Source organism: Rhinoderma darwinii, chromosome 2, assembly GCF_050947455.1.
Source record: "Rhinoderma darwinii isolate aRhiDar2 chromosome 2, aRhiDar2.hap1, whole genome shotgun sequence".
Classification (NCBI taxonomy): Eukaryota; Metazoa; Chordata; class Amphibia; order Anura; family Rhinodermatidae; genus Rhinoderma; species Rhinoderma darwinii.
Window position 1 is genome coordinate 248,567,036 of NC_134688.1, and position 16,788 is coordinate 248,583,823.

At 40.1% G+C, this 16,788-nt stretch overlaps 1 protein-coding gene across 5 annotated transcripts in view; it reads right to left on the bottom strand.

Annotated features, from left to right (window-relative positions):
• Positions 1-1,979: 1,979 nt before the first annotated feature.
• Positions 1,980-16,788, bottom strand: part of CLTC (clathrin heavy chain) — an 80,710-nt gene continuing 65,901 nt past the window's right edge. For 3 of the 5 annotated variants that reach the window (XM_075853041.1, XM_075853038.1, XM_075853037.1), the window contains 12 exons: positions 16,539-16,696; positions 14,999-15,163; positions 14,798-14,905; positions 14,463-14,630; positions 14,203-14,352; positions 13,821-13,952; positions 13,587-13,697; positions 13,264-13,434; positions 12,716-12,937; positions 10,626-10,646; positions 7,477-7,552; positions 1,980-3,265 (listed from right to left, as the gene is read on the bottom strand). In XM_075853041.1, the coding sequence (XP_075709156.1) occupies positions 3,141-3,265; positions 7,477-7,552; positions 10,626-10,646; positions 12,716-12,937; positions 13,264-13,434; positions 13,587-13,697; positions 13,821-13,952; positions 14,203-14,352; positions 14,463-14,630; positions 14,798-14,905; positions 14,999-15,163; positions 16,539-16,696 (1,607 nt within the window). In that variant the 3' untranslated portion in view covers positions 1,980-3,140. The remainder of the gene's footprint in view (positions 3,266-7,476; positions 7,553-10,625; positions 10,647-12,715; positions 12,938-13,263; positions 13,435-13,586; positions 13,698-13,820; positions 13,953-14,202; positions 14,353-14,462; positions 14,631-14,797; positions 14,906-14,998; positions 15,164-16,538; positions 16,697-16,788) is intronic. The other 2 variants (XM_075853042.1, XM_075853040.1) reach the window with 1 other exon arrangement.

Below are 16,788 nucleotides of genomic sequence, written 5' to 3' on the forward strand. Positions count from 1 at the left end.
GTTGTTCTGTTCCGACAAAAGTAGAGCATGTCCTACTTTGGTCCGAGATTCCGTGACCGCGGGGCCCATACAAGTCAATGGGTCAGTCAAAAAAACGAAAGGCACACGGAAGGCATCCGTGTGCCATCCGTGTGTGACAGAGCCGTTTCCTAGCAACAGCCGGGCGGGTAGAAGTACACGTAGAGTGATATTGCACTGCACTAATCGGCAGCCCCTTCACTCTATCCAGCACTGATAGAGAGAAGAGGCTGCTGATCAGTGCTGGATAGAGAGCGGTAGCAAGAAAAAAGTTCATACGTATCCCCGGCCATTGTCTTGGTGACGCGTCACTCTTTTGACATCCAGTCCGACCTCCCTGGATGACGCGGCTGTCCATCTGACCGCTGCAGAGGTCACATGGGATGAAACGTTATCCAAGGAGGCCGGACTGGAGGAAGAAGCAGGGAGTTCTGCGTAAGTATAAACTTATTTTTTTTCTGAGTTGGGGTTTTTGAAGGAAACATTAGAAATCTATATGGTGAATGCCGCGCATGGTACTCACTGTCCAAAGTGCTGAAAGAGTTACTGCCGATCAGTGCAGCCCCTTCTCTCTATCCAGCACTGATCATAACTCTTTCAGCACCCGGGACAGTAACTACCGCTGGACAGTGAGTACCATGTGCAGCGCTCGGAAACAAGGAAGTGTACACTGAGTACACACAGGAACCACACGGATCAGTGAAAAATGGCCATGAAAACTGTGATGGAAGTGTGCATGAGGCCTTAGAGTATGCATTAACCTTTGCATAGGGGTATATGATGGCTTTGGATACAACGCAGGTCGCACGGCCAAAGATTATTATGTCACGTTGTCTGCATCGCAGTAATGAAAGTGATTGTGGCCACATTGCGACCCTCAGGTTGCCATGACAGCAACACAGCAGTCGGAAGAAATCCATCAAGTTTGGATTTTTTGCGACTGCCATGTTGCGGAAAGCTGCGGGTCAAGAAGTTGCCACATTCACTTTCATTACTGTGACGCAGTCAGCACAAAACTGCAACGCAGGCAGTGTAACACAGCTATCTTTTTCCATGCAAACTGTCACAGCCAAAGTCACTTTGTAGCCCTAGCCTAGGGAACATTCAGATGTGCCAGATTTTCAGGGATATTCCACTGCAGAGGACTAAAGGGTCTGGATTTGATTTTTTTCAATATCAGCAACAGATCTCCCTCTCTGCAAAGGCGGCCATTTTACAGAACATCCTTACCTGGTCTCATGAATGCACTTGTGATTAAATGCACACAAATCCAGTAGTCATGTTCCAGAATCTAGTAGACCGTTTTGTCCTGGAGAATGGTGGCAGCAAATGGAAGGCAAACTGCAGACATTTTGGAGGGAGATGTTCATCAATCACATATGAATTGGTGAAAGCTAGCTTTCTAGATGACTTTAAATGATGACGTATACACTTTAAAAAAAATAATAATTCTGTACATGGTTATGGGGGCAGCCATCTTGTCTGAGGTGCGACCAGCATCGAGATATGCTTTACAGCAGCCACATGGAAAGTACTCATGGACTTCTACGGGAGAGTTTTGAGTGCATGCTCTGCAAAAAACTGACGGTGCAGGGAGGGGCGAGCTGCCCGCATCACCTATCGTCAATGGTGTGATACAGTGTTATCTGCCCCAACTCCATTGTAATCAAGCCTATGATAACGAGATAACCGCTGAAAAGTGATCTCCACAGAACAGAAAGTATCAGCCTATTGTGAGGGCTCAGTGGTTAGCGAAAACTGCAAGATTTCACACATCTTTCCAAATATAGATAGTGACATGTGAACACAGACATATATTCCCTTTAAAGAAAAAAAATATTGGTTCATCGTAAAAAGATCAGAGGTTCCATTTTGAAAGCTTTTCAGGAGTGAGCAGAACCAGACGGTCTAAATACAGAAAGAGTATGGGAATTAAATAAAGACAAAAATCAACACTCATATTTTAGAATATGTCCACAGTTCAGTATTTTTATTTCATTTACTTATTTTTTTTCTTTTAAATCTGTCATCTCAAATTGCACAAACAAAACCGAACAGCATTTATAGTTGTTGCTTAAAGTCTCTCCTCTGTACACTCAAAACAGTGACCTAAGAACACCACAATATCCAACATACACAAACCTCAGGGGGCAGGAGAGGGGTACACAGACTGGAATTATGGTGCCTTCATTGTTCCTGAATGAAACGGTCCCACAAAAATAGCACAGGGTACAGCACGACATAGGGCCATCTGCTCATCATGGAGTGACCTATACACACTAGCATTATCTATAGGCGCAACTGAATATTCCCTTATGTGACTGATGTTTTAGATTTTACGCAGAGTTGTCTTGTATGTTGCTAAAATTAACAGAGTCACACAACAAAAGTGGTATAGAATATGTAGATTAGTGTTCTTTTGTCATCGGCAGTCTTGCATGTGGAAATAGAAACATTTTCTTTTTTTCTTCAGAATATACAAGTAGATTTATATGCATTTAGATAAGACAGTACATAAGCCGCTTACATACATCAATTCTGAGAGAGTCAATATTAACTTTTCTAACACTAAGAGTGCAAATCAGATTCTTCACGACAGACTGTTAGCATTGTTAACCCCTTCGCTACCAGACAGTGTCTCTACAACATTTTTTTGTTTTGTTTTACATCATGTATTGCAGGTCCTGTAAGGGGTTGAGAGTTGAAGTAAACCTCTCTAACAGCGGAAGCTGCTGCACCATATAGAGCCCCAACTACTGGAGGGGTTACAAGCAACTCATCAGAATAAAAAAAAAAAAAAAAAAGAAAAGAACAAAAAACAAACAAAAAAAAGAAAAAACAACACAGACCACAATGGCAAAAAAATTAAAAGCCTGCCTAAAAGAAAGAAACTAACATACAAGATTGTAATTTTGTTGATTATGGAATGTGAAGAAAAATAATTAAGGAAAGTGTGATCCAAATACACTGTAAAAAATAAATTTGTCCTTCATGAAACAAGGATTAAAGAATATGGAGCCAATTTCTGCAGCTTTTCCCTGCTATGGGACAGTAGGCGGAAGAGGGACGGTGGAGTTTCAGTAAGAAAATAGCCCAGGTTTAGAGATGTCAACCCTTTTCTTTTACATGCTATATCCAAATCCTGGTTGGGGCTGCCCGTAGGCGGGTGCAGTATAACCATAGCCAAATGCAGCTTGTGGAGGTACTGCAACACTGGGTCCTGCTGTCAGCATCAACTGGGGCTGGCCTAAAGAGAAAACACAAGAAATGGGGTTACATCATAACAAACCATCAGAACTCACTAGTCTTATGGAACATTGTGTAGAGTCGAGCACCAGTGCACAAGACATAGTAGAACTTGAGCGGGTTCAAAGGCGGGCAACGAAAGTAATAGATGGAATGGGAGGACTAGAGTACCCAGAAATATTATCAAAACTAGGGTTATTTATCTTAGAAAAAGGATGGCCGAGGGGTGACCTAGCAATTACAGTATGTATAAATATATTTAAAGTCAATGCTGCGAAAGTGATTAAAATATCTTTATGTGACTCCATTTTGTAAGTGTGGTTATGGGACTCCATCTTGTACGAAGAATCCAGTTTATGTTATGAAGAATCATCGGTTTCTCTAAAATTAAACGTATGCTGGGATTGTCTGGGCATTCATAAGGTTAAACATTCTTAGCTCGTGTTGATCATTCGTTATCTGGGTCTGCTAGGAGAATGTATGTACTGGCCTTGCAGCAAGCTTGTTATGACTCTAGTCTTACTGTAAGACAATCTTCTCACAAGAAAGGAGTACGTTTCCATAAGATGCCTTTCTTGCTCGTGATTGGCTGAGCTACAGCCAACGTCCCATAAGTACGCGATTGGCTGAACTCAAGCCTACGCTCCTTTGATACTATTGTAATTGCATTCTACCAATAAACCAGAGAAAGATTTTTGGGTATACAAAGCCTGTGTCTTACTTCTCTCCGATATATCGATATAACATATGGATTTGGATCTGGGCAAGTGATTGAAGGGTATTAGTTGTCACACCCACTACACCTTCTGTGTAATATATTTTGGCCGGGATTGTGTCAACAATATAGAGATCTCTGATGGTCTATTTATACCCAGGTCTGTAACTATAACAAGGGGGTATCCTCTAGGTCTAGTGGAAAAAAGATTTATTAACAAACATAGAAGCAGATTCTTTACTGTAAGAGCAGTGAGAATAGGGTACTCTATGCAAGAGGAAGTTGTTCAAAAGGGGCCTGGGTGTCTTTCTGGACTGTAATAATATTACAAGCTATAGAGATAGGTTGTTGATCCAGGAATTTATTCGGATTGCCATAATTGGGGTCGGGAAGGATTTTTTTCCCTCCCTAAGATAAGGAAAATTGGTTTCTGCCTCATGGTTTTTTTTGCCTTCCTCTGGATCAACATTGCAGGATAAACTGGATCAAATTATGTCTTTTTTCAGCCTCAAACTACATTGCTTAAGTAAAAAACAAACCAAAAATTATTTAGTCAACTACTGAGCAACAACTTATTTTCCAAAAAGATAAACTACAACTAAGGCCTTCCAAAGGTAAAAACAGGAATGTCCTGTGATATTTATAAATGTCAGTATAAGTACCCTGCTGATCACATCGACTTGTTTTTTAGGTAAATGAAGCTCATCATGACTATAAAGGGAAAAAAAGTTATTCAACTTTCTAATATACTTTATTTCAACTCTTCACCATTTCCATATTAGTTTGCAGAACACTGGTGTCTTCTATGGCAGCCGGGGGCTTAATAAAGGCCCCCCGGTCTGCCTCTAGTCAATGCCTGATAGAGGCCGTGAGGCAGAGGCATGGCCTAGCAGATGCCTGTCCGCTTTAAACGGACAGGCAGTAATCGACTGCAATACAGAAGTATTGCAGTGTATTATAGATGCAATCGGATGATCGCATATTGAGTTCCCCTAGTGGGACTACTAAAAAAAACAAAAAACGTTTACTAAAGTGAATAGTAAATTAAAAAAAGTGAAAAAAATTAAATGGAAAAACCCACTTTTTCCCCTTAGAAAATGCTTTATTAACAAAAGAAAAATAAATATAAAAAAAAAAGTTACACATATTTGGTATTGCAGCGTCCATAACAACCCCAACTATAAAGTTATTACATTATTTAACCTGCTCGGCAAAGGCTGTAAAAAAATAAAAATAAAACACAATGCAAAAATTGCTCTTTTCAGTGTTTCCTGCCTTAAAAAAAAAGTGATCAAAAAGTCACATGTAAAAAAAAAGGGTTTTTACTGTGTAAAAGTAGTAAAACATAAGAAATCTGTATAAATTTGGTATCGTTGCAATCTTAACAACCCGTTGAATAAAGTTATTGCTTTATTTATACCACACGGTAAACGGCATGAATTTAGGACGCACAAAAAGCGTGATAAAATTACTGCTTTTTTTCTATCCCCCCAAAAAAAGTTAATCAATAAATTCTATGTACCCCAAAATGGTGCGATTTTAAAAAAAACAAAAACAAAAAAAAACAAGACCTTATACAGCTATGTCAACGCAAAAAAAAAAAAAAAAAAGTTATAGCACTTTGAATGAGACGATGGAAAAACGTAAAAAAATAGCTTGGTCATGAAGGTCTAAAATAGGCTGGTCACCAAGGGGTTAAGTTGTATTTACATAAATCCCAAAAAACCCTTCCCGACATTTGACGTATACATACGCCAAAGTCGGGTAGAGGAAGTATGGAACCCGCTCCATACGATACGGGTGTCAGCTGTTTGTTACAAGCCGACACTTCATTGTAACGAGAGGCATCCCTCTCGTTTAACTCGTTAAATGCTGCGGTCAATAGGGACCGCAGCATTTAAATAGTTAGAAAGAGGGGGACGACCCCCTCGAACAGCTCATCGCGCCGCCACCGCAACGCAATTGCGGGGGGCGATGGTTGCTATGGCTGCATGGGGGCCTAATGAAGGCCCCCAGATCCGCCATCTTTGTGCACCGATTAAGCCTTGCCTCCAGCAGGGCTTAATAGATGACTGTCAGAATCACCCTATACTGCAATACATTAATATTGCAGTATATCGTACAAGCGATCCAACGATCGCTGGTTGACGTCCCCTAGGGGGACTAATAAAAAAAAAAAGTAAAAAGGAGTTGGTTTTTTTTTTTTGTGTAAAAAAAATAAACAAATTAAGTTAAAAAAACCCCCCCTTTTCCCATTTTCCACCTAGAGCATAGTAAAAAAAATAAACATAATTGGTAAAAGTCTGAACTATTACAATATATCATTATTTAACCCGCATGGTGAACACCGTTAAAAAATAAAAAAAAAATAAAAAAAAATTGTAAACGCCAGAATGTCTATTTTTTGGTCGCCTAACCTCCCTCAAAAAATTTAATAAAAAGTGACCAGTCGCATGTACACCAAAATGGTATTATTAAAAACGACCGCTTATCGCGCAAAAAATAAGCCCTCATACCACTTCGACGGAAAAATAAAAAAGTTATGGCTCTCGGAATTTGGCGACACAAAATACTTGTAAAAGTAGTAAAATATAGAAATATATATATATATATATATATATATATATATATATATTTATTTGGTATCGCCGTAATCGTATTGACCCACAGAGTAAAGTTGACATGTTTTAATTGCACAGTGAATTCCGTAAAAACGGCGCGCAAAAAACCATGGAGGTATCGGTTTTTTCCATTTTCTACCCCACAAATAATTTTTTTCCCGTTTCCTAGTACATTATAAGGCAAAATAAATGGTGCTACGAAAAACTACATCTTGTCCCGCAAAAATCAAGCCCTCATAGGACTATATCGAAGGAAAAATAAAGACGTTATGGCTTCTGGAATGTGTGGAGGAAAAAACAAAATGAAAATCTGAAAAAGGGCTGCGGCGGGAAGGGGTTAATAGAGGGAGCCCCTGTCCAGTTCACACTCCTTAAACATGGCGATTTATCTCAGTGTCTAAGGGGATTACATAGTCCAGATGGGATGCAGTCACATTTGCCCAGTTGTAATGCAGCCTACGGCCAAGTCTTCACCTCTACCGAATAAAGCCGAGAGAAGTCGTCAGGAACTAAAGGGGCACAACACGCTGGCCGATAAGCGACCGGTGCATCGTTGATCGGCGCTCGTTTTCTCCCGTCACACCGAGCTATGGATACATTATCATCATGTCGGCAGCGTGTCTCCCTGTTTACACAGGCAGATGTGCTGCCGACAATATTTAACTTTTTTTAAATGATACGACCAGCAGATGATTGAGCGTTTGCTCGTTCATCCCCGTTTACACAGGGCAATTATCGGCAACGCGCGTTCTATGAACGCTGGTCTGCCAGTTTATCGTCCAGTGTAAAAGCCCCTTAAGGCCTCTTTGTTACGTAGGCTGTATAGTAATCTGCATGCTGAGGAAAGCTCATATAAATCGTTTCATTATGAATTACCATAGACAATAGGCTGTGTTTCTGTAGCTTGTTCTTCCTCTTTTCTTAGGGATTCAGAGGCATCCAGTTTGTCAACCTTTAAAACAGCACAAGAAATCACGTCAATCATCACCATATTATACACAACGGAGGATCCTACAATGATGAAAACTAAAAACGTGGAAAAGCCTTAATATTCAGAAATGTATATTTGATCACACAGGACACATGTAATGCCACCCGCCAAATTGAGCCACATTAGGCAGAAAACTGGATGTAGTATCAGCAGTCACTTAAAACACGCACATCAAAGAAACAATTCTTGTGTAATATAAGCACCTACATATAGAATGACTACAGTAGATATAACACGTCAGCCAATTAATATCGATTATGACAAAGATTTTCAAGCAACTTTAAAATGAAGCAATGACATCATGGGGAACACGGTCCCAGTTGTAACTTGCAATAGGGCTTCATATATTCTATTTTTTAATAAATAGTTTCTAGGGCTAATGTTCTAAGTATCATATTCCGCTGGACTCCGGAAAGCAATGGGAAGCTACTGGGTGTAAGTTATGAGGTTACAAGAATGCACATCCTAATGGCTCGCAAGAAGTAAAATTAAAGCAATGCTAAAAATCAACATGCAAGTCATTCTCATTAGATCCCGGCACAAAAGTCGAACGCTAAGTATTAAATTGTATAGAAAAGGGTTAAGACAAACGGGAAATGTAGAAGTATAAAAATGTCCCCTGACCTCCTTTATAGCCAACAATCTTCATTCTGTCTGATCAGCCCTCACATGTCCGATCCACAATAGGACGCTAAATCAGCAACTGTTGCAAAGTGCCCAGATACAAGTTCCCTTTACGAGTTAATATACAGGGGCCTTCTTAAGTCAGTTCTGTAAAGACGAGGCACGCAGGGATTTCGAGTAGATCTTCCTAGATTCCTGACTCTCTCCCGTCAGAACAGGAATACTGAAGGCTTCTGAACACAAAGGCCTGGAAGACGCCACCTAAACAATTTGTGCATGTGGCCCTGCTCTCTATGCAGGGAAAGCACGGCTACACATGCAATGATGTATAGTGTTACGGTGTTAATCATGCCATTTAACCACCATGTCCAAACTAAGGGAAGGCAAAACAAGATCAGCTCCGACCAGGCCAAAACACGCCACGTCTACACCCATAACACAAGTAGACAGGTTATACAGACAATGCAAGCGGCGGTACAAGCATTTCCAGACACGCTATATGCCTATGGAATAAGGGCTTTACGTGTCACCCACATGTTGCTAGTCATTCAAAAACAATAAATGCAAACCACCAAGAAAGAAACAGGACTACCGACGTTGTACACTTTGTAGCCGCTAATAGGAAGCTAGTATGCCTAAAAATATAGGGATTCTTCACAGGTTTCCCAATATGGGCTTGGATACAAGAGAATTTAAAGATCTATTACTATGTAACCATCATTGCGTTGTGTGTAAGACTATACAGAGGTCATTTATGCTATTATTCTATAGGTCCTGCACGACTGCCACTGAACGGCTAAGCATGTGGCAAGCGAATTGAGAGCAAGAGAACCACAGACTGGCAGCAATTGGAAGTGGGGGGGGGGGGGTGCTTAAAAGAATTGGACTAAAACCATTTGCGCTTACAGGGACTACCCAGTTTACTCTGTTCTCGCACCTTGTGCCACCCATGTAAACAAGTCAGCTCAATAAAGACATAAGATCTATAAAAGGCTTTTCCACAGAAGCAGCAGCAGCACATTGCAAAAGGTAAAAAGAAGAACTCTTCCGGAAACATGCATTGAACGCCATTTACATGTAAAGTGTCAAATGTGTGCATGAAAAGAAACGGCAACAGAACTGAAGCAAGGAGTGGAATCTCAAAATGGAGGTTGCCATACAGGCTCCTGACAAACAGCCAACAGCAAAGCTTGCGCGATCATCTTAAAAACATGGCGATGCAAAGGCTGGAAAACTAATGCTGATCTTCAATAGTGCAACACTACCGCAGTTCAATTACCCGTTTGGTTTTCACACAAACACACACTATATATATATATAGATCTTTAAAAGGTCAGGCACAGAAGGACATTCCCCTGATTTATTTCCAGCATCCAGTAAGGTCTTCCTATGGTGTCAGACCATTTGCCAAAGAAATCAAAAGGTATTTAAAGGATGTTTAAACTAACATTTCTATGGGGAGAATATGCTTAAAGCCCAACAAATGGTTTTAGCCAGTAAACCCAAGCACAGAACAGGAGCCACCATCTTCTAGCCAATATACCAAGGAAGGGTGCAGGATCATGCAACGGAGTATTACTACTCGAAGTTCATTTGTAGGGTGGAAATTAAATTATATATATGTTATGGCAAAGAAAAAGGAAATGAACGTAATAATAATACTTGGGCAATAGACACTGACACCATAAGATCTGGACCAGTGAGAAGGGGGGAAACCACAACAAGAGAATTCACTTCTGTGACTATAGTTTTGGCTAATGTCCGGGGAAAAAAAAAAAAAAAGATCAGGAACTGGATCACAGTATAGGTTTATAGAATTAAAAAAATAATGGACAAATCTGAAGGATGTACATATGAACTACTGGTAAGAAAAATAATCACAACAACAGACTGCAGGATACGAAATATTGAGTCTCGCATATAAAACATTGTCAAATGACGGGGACACTTCCCTATTACGGTATAAAACTAGACTTATGTTGAATGCAAATCTTTAAGCAAAACCTAATTTCTTATTCCTCCGATTCTACACTCTTACAGTAATAAAGTCTTACATCAGTGGTATGTTTATCCTAGGTAGAAGATTAGTTGCCATCTGGTGGTGTGAGATGGAACTACAAGTAACATGTATCTCATCCTTCAGATTTACATTAGTAACTGTGAACCAATCCCTTACATCTTCCTGAGATTAGCCGATTAGTAGCAAAACACTAGTAGCAACCTATGTCTAACTATTTTAGTTCTGTATTTTAAGGCCAGCAGAGGCTTTAGTGAGTTTTGGGGGGGGGAGGACAGCAGCAGCAAATGTAGTAATTGTAGTAAAAGAAAGGAGGTGGTGTGGGAAACGCATGCAGATTCTTTAGACTTAGTCTTCCAGGTTTAAAGATGGAAAACAAGAATCAACTTTCACCTTTTCCTTTATTGCATCAACCTGCAAAGGAATTCAGAGGGTGCAGCTTAGAAAATCAAATTTCACATTGAGCATAACAAAAAGGAAGAATAAGCAAAGAAATAAAAATAAAACTGCGGCTGTTAGAGAGAATAAATAAAAAATAAAAGAAATAAAAAGGAAATGTGATAAGGAAAGATAACAGGCATGGGTTTGTGTCTGGGTTTCTAGAGTTGATTTGATGCATAAATCCAAATAAAAATGCTTGCCGTATACAGTTAGAGGTGGCATGGGTGCATTAGAGAACGAGGGGGTGCATAGGTACAGTGCCCCTGTTAACATTTATAGAAATGCATTGCGGTTGGAAAGCAGACAATTGACCAGCCGACACGGCACAATTATGGAGGACTTGTACAAAATGTAAAACATTAAAGGGGTTCTCCAGAATTGTAGCATGTTCATAACCCTGAGCACATCTAGAGACTATAAACAAGCGCACACATCCATGGTCTCCTGAGACCTCCGCAAAACCGACATAAGAACGTTTCAGCAATTAACTACTGCAGCCCCAGACAATGCCTTTAAGTTCTGTTTATTACTCAGACTTTGCTACAAAAGGGAGATTAACTTGCAGATCACCTTAATAATATTAAATGTCTATTTTACGGATATGTGTGGTCTATAAAACACTTGCAGACTGTAAAACTACCTACTAAGAAATCTACAGCGACGTTGAATATGTACTAGTTACCAGTCTGCTGCCCTACTAGCTGCAGCCTAGAAAGATCAATGGTGCCAGTACTGATAGGTAACCCCTGCCATCACAAAAACCCGTTGGCAACAGTCAAACAAACACTCAGTGTTAACAGGTCACCCACTAAAGAGATTTTGCTGTTCCAGCACAGAATTGCGCTCCTCGCAGTGGCCAGCATGTACAGGGCAGTCCTGCTATGTGCAGGTATTAATGCAATGGATGGCCTGGATTGTTGTGTACAGCAATGTGGAATATGATGGCCCAATATAAATATAGGGTGGAAAATAATAAACCGCATTAGAAGATGCTCCAGCAAGTATTCCGTTTTATTGCTTTCAACTAATATGTTCGATTATAAACAGGCAATACAAATGATATTCTAAGTGGCCTGGGTGCCCAGCCAGGTGACAGAACGCAAACTAAGGACTCCCACATGTTCACAAAGAGAGTCCAGATAGGGGAGCCTAGTTATTGCCACGGCTTCAATATTACAACTGTTGGCCAGATGCAGCATACTTCTACTCATTAGGGACAGGTTTTTTACCGCAATCCTGTTAAAGTGGCCTTAATACCAATCTCGTTCCGAATATGTTCATGTCTGTGCAATACGTAGCAAAAAATAACGAAGCTACGAGTATCTTGACACTGCAATAGAAGGTCAATCATCCAAATATAATGAATGTAGTCATGTTAAAGCGGTTTTCTCACTGACTCTTAAATCTGTGTATAGGGGATAAAGGTTAGATCACTGGGACCCCTGACCATCACTAGTACGGGGGTCACGAGACCCCCAGAAACAGCCGAGTGAGAGCCGGGTCAGCGGTTACTCCACACAAACTCCTCATCTCCATGGTCATGTTGGGGAGAATTAATAAACCCTGGACACCAGTACTAGTGACTAGTAGGGGTCTCCGTGATCTAACATTTATCACATATCTAGGGGACACAAAAACAAGAAATAAAAAAAAACTGTTTTTTGTGTTTTTTTTTTTTTAATTGCTTCTGGGGTAAATCAGATTAATGACTTATAAGACTGATCTACCATAGCTAAAAACACAAAGTCTTACTTTGCAATTACTGAAATACCTTCCTGAACAACTTTGCAGAGTTTAACCAATTATTCCCGTTAGATAAAAACCAAACTACTGATTCAACAATAATATACTATTATTATAATGGTGCTAAGAAGAACCTATAGTCTATCTCATGAATGCACTGGCATAAGGGTGCACAATTTTATTTCTCAAACGTATATATATGATCTGTTGTACTGGGACAGCACTTCACGTCCACGGTATTGGAATAGACATTCAGCTCCTTAGGACAGGACATTTAACCATGTTTTGTCAGTTCTTACCTTGCTTAAGTATTCCCTCATGACCTGAATGAAGTAGGGCATGGCAAAGTCCATAATATTGTGCCTCCACGCAGTCTCCAGGACCACATCTGGCCGCAGCAGGTCATAGCACGTGAAGAGACAAGCTGCAAAGCACTCTTTCTTCTCTTCCAGCAAAAACCATTGCAAAAGTTCCTCTGCCAGTTCTGTGTCTTTGGATTCAGAGGCATACTGCATGGCGTCCTGCGAGAAAAAGTGGTCAAAGTAAACACATATAGCGTCACCAACACATTGCTCATTTATTTCTTATTAGCGGTCATGAAGGAAAGGTCGTCTTGTGTTACTACTCAAGCAAACGATGTTCTAACATATTAGAGACTGCATGGGTGCAGCCATGTGGGCCATTACCTACAGCGATGGCAGTAATTTTTGCAATGGGCCAATGTTCCTTAGAATGGAATGTACGAGTAGCACTGGGCCTGTAATGGGAGAGGACATACTGGTGCACTCCGCAAAGCAGAAAAAGCTTGGAGAATGGATTTGACCATAGGAAAACTGCTCATATATACCTTATAAAGCCGGTCTTTCTTGCACAGCTCTACACTCTGTTTCCAGCGGTTGTTACCCTTGAAAAGGTATGCAGCAATCCTTCTAAATTCAATCAGCTCATGCCTCTCCAATCGCTGAGCAAGGGATATGTTGTCAAAGTTGTCATATGCATCTATGGAGGTACGAAGTGCCTAAAAAGGAAATAAAGTTTACTTTTTATTAAAAACAAAAAAAGGGAGGGGGAACTAAAAAAAAATATTATATATATATATATATATATATATATATATATATAGAGATAGATCGTTGAGCTATATATGGCTATATAGTTTAGCAATATTACCTGGTAGTCCTCTTCTGTTATGAAGAGATTGTTAAGAGCCTCATTAACCGATTTATTGTTGTGGTTCTGCACTGAGCGGAGGTACGGTTTTACAAGAGGAAGTTGCTTCACCTTGAACAAGAAAACCAATGTTACGTTAAAAATCTGAACAGGGAAATCATTAATAATGAATATGCCATGCATTTGTCAGCTATTCTATGCGTATACCACTAACTAGTACAGACTGGACTTTACCTTGCTGAAGTAGTTGACAGCGCGGGTGTGGTCCAGTCTTGGAGACAATACCATCAGGAGATCATTCAGCAATAGTGGCTTAAATTCCAAATAGAACTGTACGGCTCTGTAATAAAGCTCCACATTGGCCACCTTTAAACGAGGGAAATAATAAATAAAAAAAAGTTTAAAAATCAAAATGTACAATTTACTCTGGCTTCAGTCCCAACAACGCCTGCAGATTCTGGCTTGTGCTTCGCATGCACTATGATGCTTTGAGTATCTTAATCATCTTACAACAATCCTGTGTTCACAACTATTTTGGGTGTGTGATGTCTAGAATATGAGGCTAACAATGCTAGTCCAAATCTTAAGTATTAAACTCACTTTGCAGAAGTGTTACCTTCGTAATAATATCTTTGAATTGTCCTTCTTTCCATGCATCTGTCGGGTGGCTCATCATTGTGATAATGGCATTATCATACTCTTCATATTTATCATAAAGGAACACCAACTCTGCCCACAGGTGAGCTTGCTCTGCTGCTCTGAGCACCTGTAAAAAGAATGTACATATAGAACACAGTTTACATAATCTATTGACGTGACTTACTATATAGCTTGGATATACTTTTGAATCTACATATACAAGATGGTGTGGTTTACCTTGGGAATGTTGACTCTGGACCAGAACAGCTCCAAGTGCTCTCTCATTTTTTGTGGCTTGAATTTTGAATACAGAATGGCAAGCTCTGTGAACATGCCCATGTGTGCCCTCTCCAGGCCCAGAGCGGCTTCAAGCATGGTGATAAGCTCTTCAAAATAACCACGATCCTAAAAACACCAGAACACTATTACACACAATTGAAGACGTTTTTCTTCACAGACAAGTGAATTAAGTCCTAAGTTTCCCCTTAGCGAGGACATATTCTCTTACCAGTTTTAATACAGCTAGCCTACAGGGGAGTAAAAAAAAACAACCAATATCCATCATTAGTTACCTGATAATAATTTATTAGCTCCTCCAGCTCATCAGCATGTACCACAATGTGAAGACCACACATTTGGGCAAGACGGAACTCTTTACCATCAACACAAGCAAAGCAAACCTGGTAAAAGAAAAAACGCAAAAAAGATGAATTATAAAGAAGTATTCCAAAAGAACAGGGTAAAAAACAGACGGACTAAGATGCTTGTTTCACCTCTTTCCAAGTGCGGGTGCTGTTTGCCTTTCGTGCCCCATCCACAGCAGCTTGATATTCTCCTAGATGAACCAATGTGGATGCCAAACGGCCAAAATTTGAAACATTGTTGTAGAGAAGCTTAGCAGCATCATACATTTTCTCATCATAGCAACGATCACCAACCTAAGGAAAAAAAAAAAAATCAACATTAACGGTCAATAAAAATGTAATACACCTAAAACGCCTTACATACACCTTTTGTTTTATTTCACAACACCGAGTAAGAAGGGTTGTCTTGTTTAGTAAACCCATTTTTAAATGCTTGACCTGTTCAAGATCCTCCTGTATTAGCCGAACAGGGAGCAGCTACAAAGAGCCCAATGGGAACTTTGTACTAGATTATCTCCCCTGCAGGGGAATTATAAACACTTGCTGCCATCTTCCTCCACAGGTTACAGTTGATCGCTGGGGGTCCAGGCAGAAAGAGACCCTATGATCAGTTTATCTTGGAGGGATCCTTCTAACAAACATCCACTGCAGGCATTTTTTAACACTTTCCCGACCGCCCACTGTCTTTTGACGTCAGGCGGTGCGGGTGCTTAGTCTACAGAGACGTCTTTTGGCGTCGCTGTAGATGAGGCTGATGAGCGCTCGTCCTCTAAGCAGGAGCTGTAACTAACAGTTCCTGATCTTAGAGCAGCCTCCTGAACACAGCTGGGGTCGGCAAACATTCAGACCCCAGCTGTTTAACCCTTTGATTACCGCGGTCCGTGACCGCGGCATGATCAAAGGGAATTCCCCTCTTTGATCGCATCACCGGGATTCCAGTGATGAGATCAAACACCGGGGAATCCCTCTGCAGTCAGCCCTGGGGACCTACAAAGGACCCCAAAGGATCCGTGTGCCTGCTGTTCGGGCACACTATGTGCTGCCCGATCAGCAGCCTGTGTCATAGTGACACAGTGTAATGTATGAGCGTACAGAAGTATGCTAATACAATACAAGTAAAAAATAAAGTTACAAATAAAGTTATCCCTTGATGGGATTAAAAAAAAACAAAACAACAAAACAAAAAAATAAATAAAAAAAGTCCCAAAAAGAGTCTTTATTTTGCATTAAATACATTTTATTGCCCCTACACTAAATAAAAACAAAAAACCTACGCATATTAGGTATCTACACGACCGTAATAACCTGAATAATTAATCTAATGGGTTATTTAGCGTGAAACGTGAACGGGATAAAAAATAAACAAAAAAACTAGTCCGAGAATCTCATTTTCTTATATTCACGCCGTAAAAAATTTTTTTTTTTTTACCCCCAAACTGAGGGGAAAAAAAATATACTATTTCTCTCGCATAAAACAAGGCCTCATACAGCCACATCAATTAAAAAATAAAAAAAGTTATGGCTGTTGAAACGCAGAGAGGCAAAAACAGAAAAATTGAGCTGGTCATTAAGGTCTTTTCAGGCCTGGTCATTAAGGGGTTAAGCAGGATTAAACATTCCTAACACTTCCTACATTAGCAATCGGATGACAAATAGAAATAAAGCTTACTTGTTGAATATGAGCATTGTTTGGTCCATTGATAAATTCCTCAAGTTCTGTGAGACGGTTGGTTTTAGCAAGAGCAAATATGAGCTCTGTTTCTACATAGGATTCTCTTGCCTTCTTCCGTGCCATTTGCAAGTATTTGACAAGTTCTTCCCAATTTCCTAGAAAAAAAACACAGGATAAAAAGTTAGTCAATTGAACGATTGCTGAGGTTCTATTAAATAGTTTAAAGGAGTATTCCCATCTTACACAT